This window comes from Zasmidium cellare, assembly GCF_010093935.1.
Source record: "Zasmidium cellare ATCC 36951 unplaced genomic scaffold M409scaffold_52, whole genome shotgun sequence".
NCBI lineage: Eukaryota > Fungi > Ascomycota > Dothideomycetes > Mycosphaerellales > Mycosphaerellaceae > Zasmidium > Zasmidium cellare.
Window position 1 is genome coordinate 16,338 of NW_022986996.1, and position 18,564 is coordinate 34,901.

The 18,564-nt window shown below is 54.1% G+C and overlaps 5 protein-coding genes across 5 annotated transcripts; 3 read left to right on the forward strand and 2 right to left on the reverse strand.

The window, feature by feature from the left end:
* Positions 1-1,550: 1,550 nt before the first annotated feature.
* On the reverse strand, positions 1,551-2,995 carry M409DRAFT_60284 (uncharacterized protein; the record flags this gene model as incomplete). Its single annotated transcript, XM_033814415.1, has 3 exons — positions 1,551-1,853; positions 1,899-2,551; positions 2,677-2,995. 3 exons carry the CDS (start codon positions 2,993-2,995, stop codon positions 1,551-1,553), a joined length of 1,275 nt encoding a protein of 424 aa, XP_033660910.1.
* A 1,546-nt stretch (positions 2,996-4,541) lies between these two features.
* On the forward strand, positions 4,542-6,009 carry M409DRAFT_29476 (uncharacterized protein; the record flags this gene model as incomplete). Its single annotated transcript, XM_033809482.1, has 3 exons — positions 4,542-4,868; positions 4,996-5,449; positions 5,498-6,009. 3 exons carry the CDS (start codon positions 4,542-4,544, stop codon positions 6,007-6,009), a joined length of 1,293 nt encoding a protein of 430 aa, XP_033660911.1.
* Positions 6,010-8,535: 2,526 nt separating this feature from the next.
* Positions 8,536-9,470, reverse strand: M409DRAFT_60286 (uncharacterized protein; the record flags this gene model as incomplete). The annotated part of the gene is made up of 2 exons (XM_033814416.1): positions 8,536-9,185; positions 9,251-9,470. 2 exons carry the CDS (start codon positions 9,468-9,470, stop codon positions 8,536-8,538), a joined length of 870 nt encoding a protein of 289 aa, XP_033660912.1.
* A 4,230-nt stretch (positions 9,471-13,700) lies between these two features.
* Positions 13,701-14,833, forward strand: M409DRAFT_60287 (uncharacterized protein; the record flags this gene model as incomplete). The annotated part of the gene is made up of 4 exons (XM_033814417.1): positions 13,701-13,808; positions 13,886-13,964; positions 14,038-14,105; positions 14,411-14,833. The coding sequence occupies 4 exons, from the start codon at positions 13,701-13,703 to the stop codon at positions 14,831-14,833; spliced, it is 678 nt and encodes a 225-aa protein (XP_033660913.1).
* A 994-nt stretch (positions 14,834-15,827) lies between these two features.
* On the forward strand, positions 15,828-16,341 carry M409DRAFT_29478 (uncharacterized protein; the record flags this gene model as incomplete). The annotated part of the gene is made up of 2 exons (XM_033809483.1): positions 15,828-16,117; positions 16,161-16,341. 2 exons carry the CDS (start codon positions 15,828-15,830, stop codon positions 16,339-16,341), a joined length of 471 nt encoding a protein of 156 aa, XP_033660914.1.
* Positions 16,342-18,564: the final 2,223 nt, after the last annotated feature.

The window sequence follows — 18,564 nt, forward strand, 5'->3', positions numbered from 1 at the left end:
TTGGGAGGAGAGGGTTTGGGAGGAGAGGGTTTGGGAGGAGAGGGTTTGGGAGAAGAGGCATTCTAGAAAGAGTCTGCAGGAAAAGACTCGATAGGATCTGTGGAAGAAGAAGGTTTGGGAGAATATCAGCCTGTGGAACTTCGATGAAGGCTATTGGGAAGACAAGCTTGGGGATGAGGGTTTGCAGCTCTGGAGAGGGCGAGGTTGGGGAAGGTTGCACTTCTCGAGGGGACGAGGTGCCAGTCCTGGGCTGGGAATGTCCTTGGCCAAGTTCGATTGCTCTTCAAGACATAACCTCCAACCTATCACCCTCGACTCCCGACCCGCCGAACTCAATCCCATCGATCCACTACCCCTAAACCTTAAGAAACTCCACGATGACCAATAGACCAACCTCAGCCTCGCCAAATCCAAAGCTAACGCTAAAGGCCAAGCCAAAAACAAACCCCCCACGACTTTCGTCAACCCGGATATCAGCAATCCGCAGCGGATGGCCACTAATGAGCATCCGATCAGGGCGGATCCGGCGGCGAAGTAATCGACAGCGCTTGACTTCCAGAAGGAAAAGATTCGTGCGGTCCGCCCGCCAACCATATGTTTGGCACCATCCAAAGCCTTGAGCGGAAGATACCAACCTCCAGATACTCGAGCACCTTCGCCGCGGTAGCGACTCCGGTGGCCCCACGGTATAGTCGACAGAACGGAATCCCATTAGCAGCCCACTGACGCTAGAACCAGTCCTCCCCTCATGGTGCCGAAAAGTAAAGCGTACCGTAGATGACTACATACCCCGTGGATCATCCTCCAAAACCGGCCTTCCGTTCTCCTGACTTCCGTCCTCAACTGGGAGATTTCCCCAGGCCGTTCTCCTCCCATCCCAACCGTCCAATCTACATCATCCCTCCATACACCTCCATCCCAAATCCTAACACTCAATCCCAAACCATCGACCGGCATAGAGCATCCATCCACTATCAACGTCGATACGCCTGAATCCCATCAACGGCCGTTTCATTTCGCACCCCGTTGGGTTTCAAAACGCAGGGGCGTACAAATCGCACGAATCGTATCTACGGGTTCAGTACTAGAATACCAGACTATCGTCGATGAGGAGATTATACGAGGAGCCTCGATTCGAAAGATGTGGACGGTTAACCCCGTTCTGTCTGGAAAGATCGGATGGATAATCGAGAGAATGGAATTGCTAGCGACGGCAGTTGGTTGCAGGAGTGAACGAGGTTTGCGTGTTTCATCTTCATCTTTAGGACCCCTCCGTGTTGGAGTATACCGCGTCCTTCGCCGCAAGGGACGGAACACCACCGACGATTGAGCTGTTATCATTCGCTCTCGGGGTTGTTAGTCGGGCGGGGCGTGGTTGAAGGCCTAGCCTGGCTTAAAGATAGGAGATGGCATTATATTCGCATCGCCGCCGTACGGATTCAGTACATCCTCGAAAGCTCCGTAGTTTCCTTCCCAGTGGCTCTGAGGTAGACCAACTCCAGGCCTTCTGAATCTGCTCCATCCAATTGACCAGGCCGGCGCTGTCCTCCTCACTCGTAGTCTCTGGGGATATGTCGATTCGAACTGGAATTCGCATCGACAAAGCTCCGTTTCTGGAGGGGTTGACAATCCACGAGAATGATTGCACTCGAGAGACATGATGAGGCATCGATCGGACCGCCGCTGAAGTTGGACGATGAAACGAATGGTCCAACGGAGACACTCATGATCGCTGATGCTGGGAATTGTGACACTGTAGGTGGTGATTGACTGGATCGGTGAGCAGTCGACATCGCTTTCCGAGGACAGATTCTCCTCCGGTCGGTTGCTGATGAAAGCGATAAGTCTGAATGCTTGCAATCTGGCAGCTCTTGGACAACATCGATTCAAATCCATACGTTGAATGAAGGGGTTTGGTGCAATTTCTCGCCGTTTGAAGGCTTGAAGAGACTTGGAGAAGGTTTGATGTTCTCGATACGTCCTCCTACTTGCCCAATCTGACGGTGATACAGCTTCCGCGTGATACTGACCCCAAGCAACTCTCTCATGCCACGCACGTTCGCGATCAAGGGCGCTGAGGAATGATGCTCGCTTTTCCTCGTGTGCGGCGGGGTGCTCCGTCGACGAGATGTTAACTTTCGCCGGCTACAATCAAAAGGAAGCGAGCTTGGAGGGATGCCCTTACCATCATGTCCACGGCCGTTGTCATCCTTGGAGCGACTCACGCCTGGGACGGCACAATTTGGAACTGTCTGCTCCTTCTGCGATCGATGCTCCGTATGGGAGTTGGGTTCGGAAATGACGGTGTCGGGGCTCAAGGATTGAGGAGAATTGGTCGCAGATGTGCGTGGTTGCTGGGAGTGACTATACGGGTGTGCCTCGATCGACATTGCGGACGAGATATCGTGAGCTTCGTGGGCAGCAGCTGGGGACGATTCTGGAAGAGACCGTGATACTGATGGTATGAACGTTGGGTATGCGAAAGAGCGTATCTGACGAGCGCTGGATGTGAAGTCGCAGGCCACGAGGTAGCTACCAGGTACCCAGCCAACTTCACCATCGCGCAGGCGTCGCACCCGCCGCTAGTCCATATCATCCGCGACCTTGTCGTTTCGATCAAGCATCATCAGGCGTTCGCCACGATGGACGCTGAGCAGGAGTTGGACTGTAGCGCACGAGCCTTGGCGAGCGTCGAAGTCGTCAACGTGGATGAGGATCGCGGATGGGCGTGAGGACGGGCTTGCAGTGCATCGACCTCGACAGGTCGCGGTAGATTCAGCAGAGATGGTGGCGTTTGGGTTGGCGGAGATTGCTCGGCTTGCGTATCTGGATATCCTGCGGCAGACCGTATTGGCTGGGTCCAAAGTGTCTCCCATGACGGGCGAGGAGTTGGGTCTGGATGGGGTGGAGCTTCGGTTTGTGGTTGACGAGCCAGACGCTGCTGTTGTAGCGGAGTACCCATCTGCTCTGCTGTTGGCCTGAATTGGGAAGGCATCGCGTGCTCTCACGCACGATCTGGTATTTCCTGTGGGTGTTGTTGTTGCTCAGCACCTTGAGCACCTACGACAAGTCGCCGCAGCTGATCTTGTCCAACATTTGCAGTACGCCGACGCAGTCTTTCCCGCTGTACCTCATCGATGCCGAGACGGGAGATGTCCAGGGTCGAGCGCGTTGGGGGCCATGTATCGCAGACAGAGCCAGGTCACCAGGATTCCACTTGCAAGATTGATCTCGTCCCATACTGCGTCAGCTTGCCATACCAGGCCCAGGCGGCGAGCATGGCCAATGTAAGCGTTTCCTTGCGTTCTGGAACATAGCTACAGAGGGCAGCCCAAGTTTTCGGAGTGCCGAGAGCAACCAGCAAGTGGGTAACGCGAGCGTTCTGCCCAGCGGCGAGAGTCGGTAAGGCCTTTATACGCGAGGCCTGGCAGGCGAGGGCGTCAGCTCGGGGAAAGGCAATGGGGGAGGAAGAATCCGCGCGGCTGCAGGACTGGAGTTTGGGTCAGCCGAGATGAAGCAAGGCAGAGCAGAGGGAGGGAATGGATGGTACATGAGGCCACGAATAGTAGTCGGATATTGTACACCGGGAAGCCTTCAATGTTAGCCGGTGGGATGGGGTTCCTCGATCTTGGGGGCTGTGTATGTCACGGTGGGAGAGGTGGGAGAGCGGTGGTCGAGGTCCATGGTTGCGGGAGTGGTGGGAGATGTTGAGGAGGTGCGTGGAGAATTGAGGCGGGTGTTGTCACGGGAGAGTTGGAGGGTGTTGTTGGTGGAGAAGACTCGGAGTGGATGCGGGGGGAGATGCTGGAGGATGCGGGTGGGTGTGGTTCTCGGCGTGGTTTTTGGGAGGGAGGCGAGTCTTTGATAGGGATTGATGAGGATTGATGGGGTTTGAAGAGGTTTGATGTGGTTTGATGGAGATTGATGAGGATGGATGGGGTGTTGATGGGGTTTGATGGGGTTTGATGGGTTTCTGGCCGCTGTTGATGGATTGTTGATCAGAGCTTAATCAAAAAACTGGCGGCGGAGCTCGGCCCAGCCCGCCGGATCTGGCTGACGTCAGCAGGAACCTCACCTCAGATCCCGTCACCAACTTCAACAACTCCACCTCACCTTGTCGTCCCAACTCCTCCCCGCCAGCAAGACCACCACCACCCCCCTCCCGCCGCGCAGCACACCGTCGCCAGCGATATGTCTACCCTCCGCTCGCGCCAAGACCTCACCACCGCCGCGGTGTCCTCCACCTCCTCGATCAGCGCCTTCGCGCGCCACGCTTCTCCCCCCGATTTGCGTCGACGAGGCGGTGTCCCACCGATGCAGATGCAAGCAATCTCAGAGTCGACAGTGCAGCGACGAGGAATACGGCGATGAAGAACTCAGCGATGAGGAATGGACCCAGTGGTGATGGTCGGGATGGAGAACAGAGCGGGCGACGCACGCTCGAGGATATGCGGGATGCATGCGGACGATGCGGTCTTGTTCCCTCAGGACCACCTTCCCGATCGCCGCCTTCTATTGTCAATGATGCCGCCGTCACCACCATGCCCTCCACACCCTTGGATGCAATCCGCCTGGTCCTGCGCGCCGCCAACCCCATTCTCATCCTACCGGTGCTGCTGGTCGCCGCCAAACCCTCTCACCCACGCCGGGCATGGTTCGCGCTGCTCACGCTGCTCTTCACCGTGACCTCAACTACGCTACATCTGCTCCACCGGGCAATTCCCTTTGGCCCCACTGAACCCCCAACATGCGATCGACCACTCTATCCCTCCTCCGTCGACGTCATCACTCGCCTCGTGTACCAGTGCTTCAACTACCACGAGCACTGCTACCATCTACAACGTCTGGGAGGAGACAGATCCGCCCTGGTGAGCTGGCTGCGAGCACTCCCCTTTCCCGCTGCTCCATCACAACAAGATGCGCACCCGTCAAGGACATGCAAACTTCGTTCGTCAACCTTCATTGCAGCGTCGACAGACATCGCAGACTTCACAGACCGCGGACATGGGTGGTAGTCCAGTGCCGCCGGACATGGAAGTGACCGGCGGCGAACTGCCAATGGCATGGAGACAGCATTTCGAACATGTCCAGACTGGAAGCCAACGAAGCGATGAGAGCAACGCATCTCGTCCGCCGCCTTCTCATTGGTCCTCTCCAGCAACATCAAGCCACGTTCTGCCGCTCCTCAAGCAGAGTCGGCGATCATTCCAAGGGTCAACCACCGAGTCTACCAATGGCGCGAGGATGCATGCCTGGATGATTTGGAGTTGCGCCAGCACGCCCAATGTCTGTGTCCTGGCAACTCTTGGATACTCCATCCGTCAGCACAAGTCGGCTTGTCCGCCGGGCGAAAGACTTTCCCCCTCACGATCTTCACCCGCTGATCCTACCGTGTTATGCGCCCCTGCGACTGCCTGTCCAAAAGGGTGGCCATCTGGCAACTCGCCATGTACGAGGATCTGGAGCCACTGCGTGGCGAATACGAGCAATTGACCAGTGTCATCATCCCGCAAGAGCTCGACCGCCTACGAGATTGCGAGAGATGCCTGGATGGCCAATAGCATCCCCATCGCCACCTGCAGCCTTTACTCAAACCAATTGCCGTCAATGGGCCGCCTCCCCGTCACCAGCTACAGTCTCGCTTTGCTGATAAGTGCTCGCACCCACGGGCCGCTTGCGCGGCCTCGCCATTACGCCGACGCCACCCCGTCTTTCCTCGGCCGCTTGAGTTCGTCACGCAACCCTGCAGGTTCGCTCCGTGATCCATCAATCGTTGACGAGTTGTACTCCCTCACCGTAGACACCGCTGACCTGGACAGGGAATGGTACGAGATTATGGAGTCCTTCACCGACCCAGGCGGAAGCTCGGTGTATCAAGATCCAGCGATGGCGTATGTTCACCAATCCTTCGCCAATGCCACGAACGACAGAACCATTCATCTGGCATGTGTTGGGGATGAACATTTCTGGCAACGCTATTGGAACGACTTGGGCCATGATCCACAATGATGCGAATGCAGGATGACCTTACCAGGGCGGCCTTGAGAAGGTTGTTCGTCAAGTCTTTCCCTGCAAACGTGTCTGTAGTACTCAAACTCAACGGCAAGGGATCCATCCCCTTTCCTTTCTCCCAGCTCCATTTCAAAACAACCTCTTCCTTCCTCGTTGCCATCCGGACTTTTTGCAGTAAATGCGATGGAGAGTTGCCTACAACATTCCACGGAACTCGAACTTCTCTCCCCCAGGACTCCTCGACCTCAACCACCTGGAAAGACTATCGCGAGGGTGGAGTTTCAGCACGAAAGTTCTTGTCGATAGCGCTGGGATTCGCCAGCTGCATCGTCATGGGAGCATCGCCTTTGCATCGAGGGCGCTCTTGCAGCTGCGCTTTTGGGTTTGTACGGAAGGGGAGTGCGCTTTGGTGCCGTCTGCCTTTCGGTCTGCCTCATCTTCGAGCGTGGAGTTATCTGTTTATCAATTTGGAGTGGACATGTCAGCGCGGCTCTTCGAATATGCAGACCATCTCGTCTTTTCGGTCCAGGATGTTCAATACGATCTACTCTCTTGCGAATAAGCTCGACCTCCTCGACGCAGCATCTCGAGATTCCTAGAAGGCTTTCAGCTTTATATGTCAGACTTCATCTTGTCCAGGTCTACCATCCTCCCGGCTCTGAGCACACGAGGGCACGGATTTTACTGTTCTCGAATGGGCGTTGTCCTCGCCCCTCGAGAAACAGGCGTAGAGACAGAATGTAAGCAGAGGTGAATCCTCAAGACGTAGAATGACAGAGATCGACGGGGATATGTGCCATGAAAAGATCTCCTTCGTTAACGATGATGGCCGGACCGTCGATCCCCGCCGAGCTGGATTGGATGGGAGAAGCCTGGCGAAGGGAGGAAGCTTCGATGTTGTCGACGCTTTACCTCACGATATTTACTCTACCGATGTCGGTTCTGGACAGCATTACAGGAGATGGATGGATGGGCGCTGATGTACTTCGACGGAGTACGTCGAACCCGGCTCCAAGCCATCATAGCAGGTCTGTATCAGCTACATTGCCTCAGCGCGCTGTCGACGTTCACTACATTCGCGTCGAGAGCAATCTTACTGCATGGATATGGCCACTTCAGCCACTGGTATTTCCTCCGAGCTCCATGCAGAGAGCCAGCATGAGTTGTGCATGTGTACGAACATGTGGTAAGAACGATACCATGCTGACGACCACATCCCTCGCCATTAGCGGCCGGCGAATGATATGTCACTCATTGCGTCTCCAATCGAGCCTCTCCCTCCATCTCTATCATCGTCACCATGGCCCTCGTAAACCCCACGGCTCACATGAGCCGCCTCTCTTAAACCCTCGAACACCCGCTCCCGCCCCACCATTGAACTGGAGGCTACGATCGTTCGGACATTCAAGATCACTCTCGACGATGGTCGGACGTTGAAGCTACTCAACTCCAATTTATACATGGCTCCCCGTGTGCAAGAGGCGTTGAGGAACGGCGGGAAGGCTGAGGATAGCGCGGGTGCGAATGGGACGTGCGTTGGGGAGATTGTGGAGGTTTTGGAAATGGCGGGCAGTCTAAAAGAGGGAAGGATGACGAATGTGAATGTGATTGATCAATTAGAAGGAAACATCGCAAACGGATGTGAATGTGATCAGTTAGAACGAAGCATCGAAGACAGATACGAAGACTTATAACCCCTATTGACCTCTTACAATACCATATCACTCACCATCCCCCATCTACTAGACCCGTCCGCCATCCATTACTACGATTGTCCGATCTCTACTCTCCATCTCATCCAATTCAAGACAACGATCACGTCGAGGGAATAATCCGTCGCCCAACATCAAGCTAGCGAGCAAATAGAAAGACCGAGCGCGGAGAACAGAACAGGTGCTGCAAGCCAACGAGAGGAGAAGACGAGGACTGCATTCAAGAAGCTAGAGTATCGAGCCAAGCCGGGTCGTGATGGCCGAGGTAGGATGCGAGGAGGAGCAGATGGGAAGAGTAAGGATGCCATGCGGGAACGATGAACCGCGATGCAGATGTGAAGGAGTAGGGCGAGTAGGCGGCGAGGGATGAAGAGGAGACGCTAATGTTTGAAGCTGCTAAACACCATCATTAATTTAGCACGTGTTGCACGGCAGCAGGGCGATTCTCTGCGGATGTTGATCTCAGCGATTTCTCGCTTGGTTCGTGAGCGCTCTACTGTACGTGATGAGATTGTGAGGGCAACTGAGAGATTTGTTCATAAGGGGATAGCCGTCGATGGGCGACGACACGACGGAATGGGCAGCTTGAAGACGAATTCAAGTGATAGTCACAAACGATTCGAAGGCCAGCGGCGAAAGAAAACAAACCCGTCTCGAAAACGGGGAGTCTTCAAGAAGAGAGCTATCCTCCAACTGCAATGAATGATCCGAATCGATTCATCAACTTCCTTAGCGAACAATTCATCAACTCCCCGCGATCAAATCCACTAAGTAGCCCCTTTGATATCTGGTCTGAAAGTGCTGGGTCATGTCAATTCCTTCTGAATCTTGTTTTTGTTGTTGGCGTGGCGAGGAACTGCTGAGTTTCTCCCGCCTTCTTCTCACCGTTCGTCTTCGAGAACGTAATCGCCAAAACCACAGAATCGTCTGAGGTGACGGGCTGTTTATTAGCGCCGTTGTGGGGCAGATATCGCCGGCGGGTCTGAAAGTGCTGGGTCATAGTCACTATGGTCGTTCGATTCGATGGGAACTGCTGCGAATCTTTGCCAGGCGTACCGCTCGCCGGAAGGATAGGATAGGCGTCTCCAGTGCCTTCCTTCGAGGCTTCGGGCGGCTCAAATATCTCGTCATCATGCACAGGCTCGACCTCCGCATGGCTAGCGTTCTTGGGCCCTAGGATCTCGATAGCAGACTCTTCATCGCTAACCGGTTCTTTCTTGATCTTTCGAGACACGGCTGTTCCAAGAACCAGACTAGCCATCGCCAGACTGGTCATCGCCGACCAGATCTTTCTTGATCGTTGAGGCACGGGGTTTCTTGAGAACAGTCTACGATCGAGTCTTTCTTGATCCTTGAGGTTCGGGGTGTCCTGATATTTGAGGCGCGGGGCTGTCTCGACAACGTAATTATCGCCAAATGGCTCTTTCTTGATCTTTGAGGCATGGTTGTTTCGACAACGGCCTGGTCCTGTTCATTCTTGATCTTTGAAGCACGGGTGTTTCGAGGACAGAAGCACCATCGCTGACCGGCTTTTTCTTGACTTGTGAGACAGACCGCTGGAATCTTCATCGCTGACCGTTCTTTCTTGATCCTTGAGGCCCGGGGTGTCTTGACAGCGGACGGCTCGTCGTGTTCTCTGTTGATCCGTGAGGCACGGAGTGGTGTCTCGACAACCTCAGCATCGCTGAACCGTTCTTTCTTTTTCTTCGGACATAGAACTGTCTCGAACGCACCGAGACTCGTCATCGCTGACCGGTTCTTTCTTGATATTCGACGCACGTAATCTCTCGTTAGTAGACAAGCTCGTCGTGTTCTTTCTTCATTTTTACCGCACAGGGTGGTGTATTGGCAAAACAAGCTCGTCATGCTCTTTCTTAATCCTCGAGGCACGGGATTTCTTGACAGCAGACGGGCTTGTCATGTTCTTTCTTGATCCTCCAGGCAATTGGCGTCTCGAGAACAGAGTTGTCATCGCTGGCCGGTTCTTTCTTGGTCTTTGAAACCCAGGGTGTCGTGTCTCGAACGCACAAAACCTCTTCATCTCTGACCAGCTCTTTCTTGATCCTCGAGGCACGGGGTGTCTCGAACGTACGGAGACTCTGCAATTTGCCGAGTCACTTGCTAACAATACGGCACATCTTCGCTTGCGGTCTGCCTTGCTCGTGAACCCTCCGCCCAAGAGGCTGAAGGAGGTAGTTACATTGCCGCCTTCGATGTTCGTCTTCATTGGTTCGGACGTTGGCGTGGCAAGCATGGCCTGCTCTGCTGCCTCTTCTTCTTGTTTCCTTGGTTCGGTAGACCAAATCCATCCTTGTTCTGTGCCCAACCTTCTTCCGACAGCTCCGACTTGTCCAGATTTCTTATCTTCCACGCCTTCTGGCTCTCGTCCAGATGGCTCGTTTCCACGTCCATTTCCATCTTCCCCCCAACAGGCTTCCGCTGCTCGCCTCGGAAAACACCAGACGATGCGAAGGTCGACGGGGTCTTGGGACTGCTTGGAAATGCCGAAATAATACGAGGTGAGGCAATGATAGCCTCTGCCGAGCCGTAGGTTGGGATTTGCTCGATTGCAAGGGCTGGTGATGTAAGATGGTGGGTGGTTATGCTAATGCGTGCCGAGCGGCGGGTCTTGCTGGTGGGAGAGGTTGAGTTGAGATTGGGCTATGATGCGATTCCATGGCCAAAGAAAGGCCAGACGTGGGTTTAGTAAAGGGTTCTCGGTTGGAGTAGAAGGGCGAAGAGGAAGAGGGGGAGGAAGCGTGGGGAACTGTAACGGAAGGTGTTTCCCTTCCTGCCAAGTTGGCAAAAGCCGCAGCCACACGATCAAAGATGTCTTGGAGGCAATTCTCCCGTTCTGACCTGGTGTGGAGGTCGGCGAGACCAACGACGGTCCATGGCCGAGATTCCCTGCAAGCTGATCTGAAAGTCTTGTCTCAGCCATCTTCAACATTACAGGTTGTCTGGCCGGTCAAGCAGCATCCTCCAGCATCCTGCAACTTCTTCAAAGACTTCATCTCAATCGTTTTCGACGTCACTGAGACGGCATCCATCGTTCCCCGACCGTTTCCTTTTAGCAGCAGTGTTCAACACCACCACAAATAGTTCTCCTTGGACATTCTGCACCCCAGTAGTGGCGTATGGTAAAACACCATCATTTTCATTTCATTCTCTCCAACCCCTGACAGGCATAAGCTTATCAACCATGCTACTACCGGGCTGCTTAACCCCTCACGCAGCTATGATATGGTCGCTAGGACGCCCGTCGTAGATCGTCCACGAGAGCACGGAAGATTGAAGAGTCTTGCAGAACAGCAGACAAGAAGGGATGATCAATGAAGCGAACGACAAGGTCATAGCTTACCTTCTCCTTCATTCAATCGTCATGGACTCTCGACGTACGTCTCGAGATCCACCTATCAAATCCATCGAGTCTCCGAGCCCTCGAAGCCAAATTACCGCAATATCACCTTCCCCAAACACTATCATCCGTCCGGCAGCGTAGCTTAAAACACCGTCCGCAGCATTGTCCGAAGCGTAGCATGATAAGTCGGTTGTGTTGAACGGTCCCGAGCTCAAGATTGAGAGGATATCTAGGTTGTCGAGATTGAACGGTGACCGGGAATGCCGTGTTTTGTACTGCGTAGGACTTGTAATAGCTGGTCGTTCTGGAGTGATAAGCCTGGATGCAGGATCTTGGTGGTGAGACGCATCTTCTGGCACTTGAACGGTTATGGTTCGAATGGCTGCTCCGTACTGTTCGCCCTCTTATTGAGTGCCTCCTGGGCCACGGACAATGCTTTTGGAAGCCCTGAGATCAAAGATGTCTGAGCTACCTCTTCTCTGACGGCAACACCCCAGCCCAGGTGTTTCCATTGGAATTGGGTTTGTTGCGATACAGTCCTGTACATCCTTTCTGAGAAGCATTAAAACCGCCCAGCAGCTACGGCGGAAAGCCATAGTGTGTTCTGGAATCTAGATCGAAGCCTACAGCCTACCCGCCCATCAACGTTTGAGTGCGTCTGCAAGTCCAAGGTTCCGCTCACAAAGATCATCTAAAACGAGCCTGAAAGTCTCGCCGTCGATTGGATGCTGCGCATCTTGAAATCGATGTTGGTGGTCGGGGCACGGCTCTCGAAGTAATTCTTGTCGTGGATGAAGTCAAGGAGCCGGCAGCGCTCTCGATCGACCAATCATTCGATAAGCATGGGCTTGAAGGGGTACTCGCATTTGGGGTTTATGGTTCCTGTGAAGGTTATGGTGATAACACTCCTCGTACTTTGCGGCAAAGGTTGTTGGTGTCGAGGGCAGTGGCGAGAGTTCCAGAGCTGACGATTTGAAGGAGGTATCCCAGGCACGAGAGAATCTGCGCAATGGAGATGCGGTTGTCGCATACATTTGCTCGAGGAGTCGAACGCTTTTGAGGTTCGCGAAAGAACTTTTACCTTGCGAATGCCACATCAAGCAGTAAGTTGAACAGGACAAGTCTGCGAAGCGAGATATTGATCCGGGCTGAATTACATACTCTTTCAAAGAGCATCGTTCTTGTCCTCGGCAGATCTGCACGGCTTGGAGCCGAGGCTCACTCAGTGAAGTGGAGAAGAGCTCGGCGGCGGAATCGAAGGGCGCAGAAAATGATGGCGAAGAAGAGAGTCGAACTGAAGCGAAGTTTGTTGAAGCGTTGACTGTGGCTGCATATCAAACGAGGGCGAAGAATGATGAATAGAGCCTTGTGGAGATACCCAGATGGTTCAAACACAGCTATTCGACGGATAACATGTTGTTGATGAACCAAGATCAAATTTCTGGCATGAATGTGTGTGTCCCGTTAGTCCCAACCAGATTGTCTCTGGCTGGGTCTTGGTCTCCAGCGAGCATTCAACTTGGACTGGTCCTGCATTACGGACCCAATCTCCCTGTCAGCCATCAGCCACTGCCTCGCAAGCATTGCTGTTCGTCATGTGCAAAGGTGGCGGGCAAGGTTGCAAGCATAAGTTGAATCACAACGGTCACATAGCATATTGATGTGTCATTCTTCACAGTGTCCGATCGTGTCTCAGCCCTGTAGCACGTGTATGCCCTCGTTCCACCCATTCCGGCCTCGCCTTCAACCGTCTTCTCCACGAGGACGTCTTGCTGACGCACCATACCGCCAAATTCATACGACCGAGGTGGATCCAGAGTCAGGGTGCTCAATCGGCACGGCAGGGTCAAGATCTTCGAAGGCGGCGTAGGAGATACAAGGACTTCGATCGTGATGCTTCCGCGCCACGCAATCAAATCTCATGCCCAAAGGTATCCATGGTGTTGCATTCGGCATCAACCCCTCCCTCGTCGTAGCAGCTGGAGTCGAGAAGACCGTACTTGTCCTGAAAGATGTTTCACAAAGAAAGGCAGCGACTTTTTGCCGGCGTGAAGCGTCGCTCACCTCGCTCAGATCGTTGCCGCATCGTCGAATGTAGAAGTCTTTGGCGTTCTCGAGCCGGTGGAAGGACTGAGCGTCTTCTGTATTCGAAATGCCCCAGACTCTACGCTGCTCAAAATGTTGTCTTCGATCTTCTTCAAGTCTGCATTCGATGCCTCGCGTGAGTCGTCAAATACATGCCCACAACAGTGCTTTCCTGAATCTCCATGACGAATTATCGCGATTGAGATTGTGCCAGTGTTCATTCGCGGTCTGGTTGCCAAGGTGGGAACGCGAGAGGGATCTGGTCCTTGTATGACGCCGCCATCTCCTTCGGCTGTCTGGGTGTATTTGTTGACGAGGTCCTGGTGTTGGTCGTTGGTCAGCACGACATCTACCAGATACAGCAGGTCAACTGCATCCAGCTCGGGTGATGGTGAGGGCCGTCGAAATCTGGTCTGCGCCTTCTTCTTTACTGTCGCTTTCTTCTTGGGAGAGGTAACTCCCCCGGGGATGAAGACTCCAGCAGCTCGTGACTCTCGCCCTCGTTCTCCAGCTCAGGGGACCGGAGGAGAATGTTCGGCGTTGCTCCTCTTCCAGCCCTGGCTCGATGGATGCCTCTTCTTTGCTTTCTGAACCGGAATCCTCCTTGTTCGTGGTTGAGTGTGATGGAGAATCTTCTGGTGAGATCGGTGTTTGCTTGAGCACAAGATAGGCTTGACTTGAAAGAGATTTCGCACCGTGAGATGCCTATCGCCAGACGTCGTACGTCGTTGAAAGCATTCGGGTCAGTGAGGAAGCTCTCGTCGCCGGAAAAGTGCCCGTGACGGGCATTGAATGTAAGCAAGATGTGTACACTACCCACAAGGACTTTTATTGCGTTGCAGTAACTCGTTAAGCAAGTTGTTGAAGACATTCACCCCGGTGACGTTGCCGGCGTGTGCCTTCTCCATCTCAAAGCTCCCGCAACCAACAATAAGGTTCGTGTAAGGGTTTGCGAATCTTACGGCCGTCGAAGATCTCGCGGGGAAAGGAAGAGACGAGTTGGAAGGCCTTTGACACGGCGACGTAGTTGTCGCTTTTCAGTGAAGCTCTTAAGTCGAGATGCCTTCGACATTGCCGAAGTGATGGATGCTGTCCGAAGGTGGGGGAGTAGGGCCGCGACGGTCTTGATGTAGCATGTGTAGTCTGTTAGCGGCACGGCACGGTCCATGCGGTTCGGATGTTGCTCCGGCGTTGGCTGTGGAGGCAGGGTAGCCGACAGTCCCAACAACATCCACCATAGATTGTGGCACGACTCTCCGGAATCACACCCTTCTCAGTCGGTCCACTGCAACGCTTCACACGAATCAGCGACCTCCAACACCAAGTCGAACGCTGCACATCCCGACCAGAAACCAGCCAAGACGTCCGCCATGCCCCCACGTACAGAAGTCTACGAGTCCTCCCTTCCAAAAGCGTCCTCCCACCCAAAAGCGTCCCCCTCTGGAAGTCGGTACAAGTCGAGACTTCACGGACAGAGACGGCCGACTCACCTGTTACCACACGAACCGGCAGTCCAAGCCAGGAGCTTGTCGCCGATGACCTACCTGCTGCCCCTCGAGAGGAAGAGCAGGAGGGGAAGCTCAAGAAACTCAGCTTGTCACGACAGTCGGCCCTCGACGCTGAGCAGCAACTGGACCGCGGGAAGATGAGAACAAATCCTTGACATGGGATGTCGCATCCGCAATGAAGATGACAGAAGAAGGAAGGGGAGAAAGAGAGCAGGAGGCAGAGGTGATGAAAGAGACAGGCATCGTTTGGCATGAAGAAGGCAGACCACTTGCAGGATAATGGAGAGTTGCAGCATGAGTGTTCCGTAAAGGAGGGTCATCGCCTGGGCCGAGGAAAACGACAAGGAGTCAATCAGCTTGGGAAGAGATGAGCGGACTCACGCTGAGAATGAGAGTGAACGTTTGGGATAAAGTGCGTCAGATGCAATCAAAGAACCGACTTGAGGAGCCTCGACCACCCCAATGCTGCGTCTTTTCCATCAGTTTCCTCTGGTGGGACCTCCCGCACCCAGCCCGTCTTCACATCGCGCACCTCGGGCAGAAATCATCATCGCCTGAACCTCGCCAATCACCTCTTGAGCCGTAGAGACGACTGGTCGTGGGCAGCGGCCTATGGGTTCGAGAAGGTAGTTAATCAAGCCTGGGGACAGTTGTTGATCACAATGGTTTGAGCAAGTGTCATGCGGCCGAGGGACTCGGGGAGTATGTCTTTCCAAAGCTGTGAGAAGTCGCAAAAGAACGGATTTTATGCGTTTGGTGTGACGTGCATCCGTTTCTAGGCAGTATTGATAGCAATTCAATACATCTAACCACCTGTATTCTTGTCTGTGGCGTGAGACGCTATGACAGAGTCGCTCAATGTTACTCTGATGCCTTCCACATATCTTGCGAATGGCATCGCCCAGAGTGGTATGCACGTCAGCATCGATAGAGTCCACATTGTTGGCCGGGAGTGGAAGACTTGATTACTGGTGGATGAAATGCGCTGGCTAAATATCGACGACGCCTTTCAAGACAGCTATCAAGTGAAGTTGAGGCCTCTGGATGGCGCGCGGAGTCGAGTTCCAGGTCTGGCGCGTGTGAATTGTATGGACACTTGCAGGTCGGCGGATTCCGACCTCCAGCTGTCTCCCGCTTGCAGGGCAGAGGATGGAGACCGACGCTCTCGCACGGGCAGAGCAGAGGGTGGAGACCGACGCTCTCGCACGGGCAGAGCAGAGGGTGGAGACCGACGCTCTCGCGCTGGCAGAGCAGAGGGTGGAGACCGACGCTCTCGCGCTGGCAGAGCAGAGGGAGGAGACCGTCGGTCTCGCGCTGGCAGAGCAGAGGGAGGGGATCAGCGGCTTCACGCTAGCAGAGCAGAGGAAGGGGACCAGCGGCCTACCCCGCCTCCAGAGCAGAAGGAAGTCACACCAGCGGCCTCCTTTGCCTGCAGAGCAGTACACAAGTCACCCCCAACGGCCTCCAACGCACACATTGCAGCAGTACACAAAACATCCCCAAGAAGGCCGATCCCACGCACGCATTGCTGCAGCACACAAGCGCCCTCAAGAAGGACGAGACCGGCCACGCATCGCTGCAGCGCACAAGTGGCCCCAAGAAGGACGAGACCGCCCACGCATCGCTGCAGCGCACAATGGTGGTCAGTTTAGGTGGTGGGTAGAAGGACGAGACCGCGCGAGCAGCGCAGCAGCGCACAACGGTGGTCAGTTTAGGTGGTGGGTAGGAGGAAGAGATCGAGTACGCTTCACAAGCAGCACACAAGTGATCCTAGGGAGGACGAACGCACGATTCGCAGCAACAGACAAGTGACCCCAGGGAGGACGAACATACGCTTTCGCAGCAGCACACAAGTGTCCCCAGGGAGGACGAACATACGCTTTCGCAGCAGCGCACAGAGGTGGTCAGTTTAGGTGGTGGGTGGGAGGACGAGCGTATGCTTCGTAGCAGCACACAGAGGTGGTTTGATCGATGTCGTCTAAAGAACGCTGCGTTCGTGCGAAGATGCTCAGATGCTGTACCGTGCGCCGTCGCTCTCCTCGGCTCAACCCCTGTCGATGGAGGTCTCTTATCCGAACATGTCATGAACACGTATTGTGTCCCAGACGGCTCGGCAGACCACGCAAAATGTATCCATCGTTCTCTCACCAAGATCACCAACGAGCTGCCCTACCCACAAGACGGTACAGACGATCCCAGGACGATTATTCGATATGGCCGAGAACAAGGCAACACGATAGGTTCCACTGGACCGATCAGGCTGACCTTCCGAGGAAGAAAGAATCACAAATGGAATCGTGCCACCTCCAGCACGGTCCAGCATCACCATGTTGAAGTCATCAATCATGTTCAAAATTCTGTGCGACCAATCGACAAAGTGTCCCTGCCCGGAGAGAGAACGCTCCGCTTCCTCTCCCGATCAATACCATCATCGGGATTCATCAGCTCTTACATACCCGCTCATCATATTGGACCCCAAGTCATGACAGCATATGGAATGCTCGCCTTCAAGTCAGATGAAACTTCTACGATCCCCAGCGATATTGCCAAAGGTCCAGCGAGTCTGTGTGACCCTAGTCGCTCTCCCCATCGTTGAACAGATACGCCAAAGAGCATTTTGCGTGCCATCGTGGGGCTGATCATAAGAGATCAAATACGAAAGTTGCTCAAATGCCAGCGCCATCGCCCTGTCAACTTGCAAGATCGATATTGCTTGGAAGATTTGCATTCAGTCGGCTGAGGATGAGCAAAAACACGGCCAACAAGAAGCTCATCTCAACCCTGATTCATTCGTGGCGGCTGCGCCGACGAACTTTCAATGACGTGGGCCAGATAGAGGCTCACCCCTGGTCAAAGCCGGATGACTTCGATTCGTGAAGTCAGATTCTGAGTTGGAACTCTAGAAACGGTTCGGGTGTACGCTTGAGATGGCATCCGGGGAGAGAACGACGCAATCAAACCTCATCGCGGAGCATGATCGCAGTCAAAATGTAGGAGCTCGAGCTTGGCAATAATGAGAGCGTGAGCACGCATGCTTCCATCGAGAGAGCCACATCTATCCAGAGCTTGCTTCCCTGATGTAAGGAAATACCAGGACCGCAGAGTCGCTTTTGAGTCGCTGCCGAGCACACTCGGCGGTCTGATATCAACCCCTTAGTACAGGCTGCGTCAACATCATATGGATCGAGTCGGATCAGCAGGTTCGAAGGTCAGCTTGACATGAACACAAGTGCAGTAATACCTCGATGCCATCCCAGAACGAATCTTGCCACACTTTCTCACCTCGCCTCAAGAAATGTGCAGTTGACGTTCCCAGCCGACTCGGCCAATGGGGCAGCAGCAACGTCACAGCTGAATCGTGACAACCATATCCTTGCGGTTTGTGATTCTGGTTGAGATCTGGTGGCAGATCATATGGCGAGCAGCGCCGACGATGTTCAGCTCTCCCAACCCCGTCTTCGGTCAAGCAGCCTCCATGATGAGCCATGACAATGCCTAGCAGAGACGCTGCACAGAGACGCTGCACGGAGCTCCAAAGGTAAGTGCGTCGACGATAATGCTCAGAAGATGTGAAGCCACCAAACCATGTCGAAAGAATACAATCACTCCGCCCAGAGTCTGACGAAGTCGTGGCTGAGTTCTGAACACCACAATCTGTTCGAAACGTCATCGCTCGTGGCTTTCGCTGGTTCCAGAACAGGATCTTGCACGCCAGAGGGAAAGGTTACAAGTTGCACGAGAGCGAGCTCTTCACGCCGCTTGCGGAGGCTCAAGATCTGATTCATACGACCATGGCTTTGGGTATAGCGAATAGGGGCGGTAAGGTCGACCAGTTTAAGAAGAAGCCTGAGGGACCAAGACCAAACGGCTAGAAGAAGCATCCGCC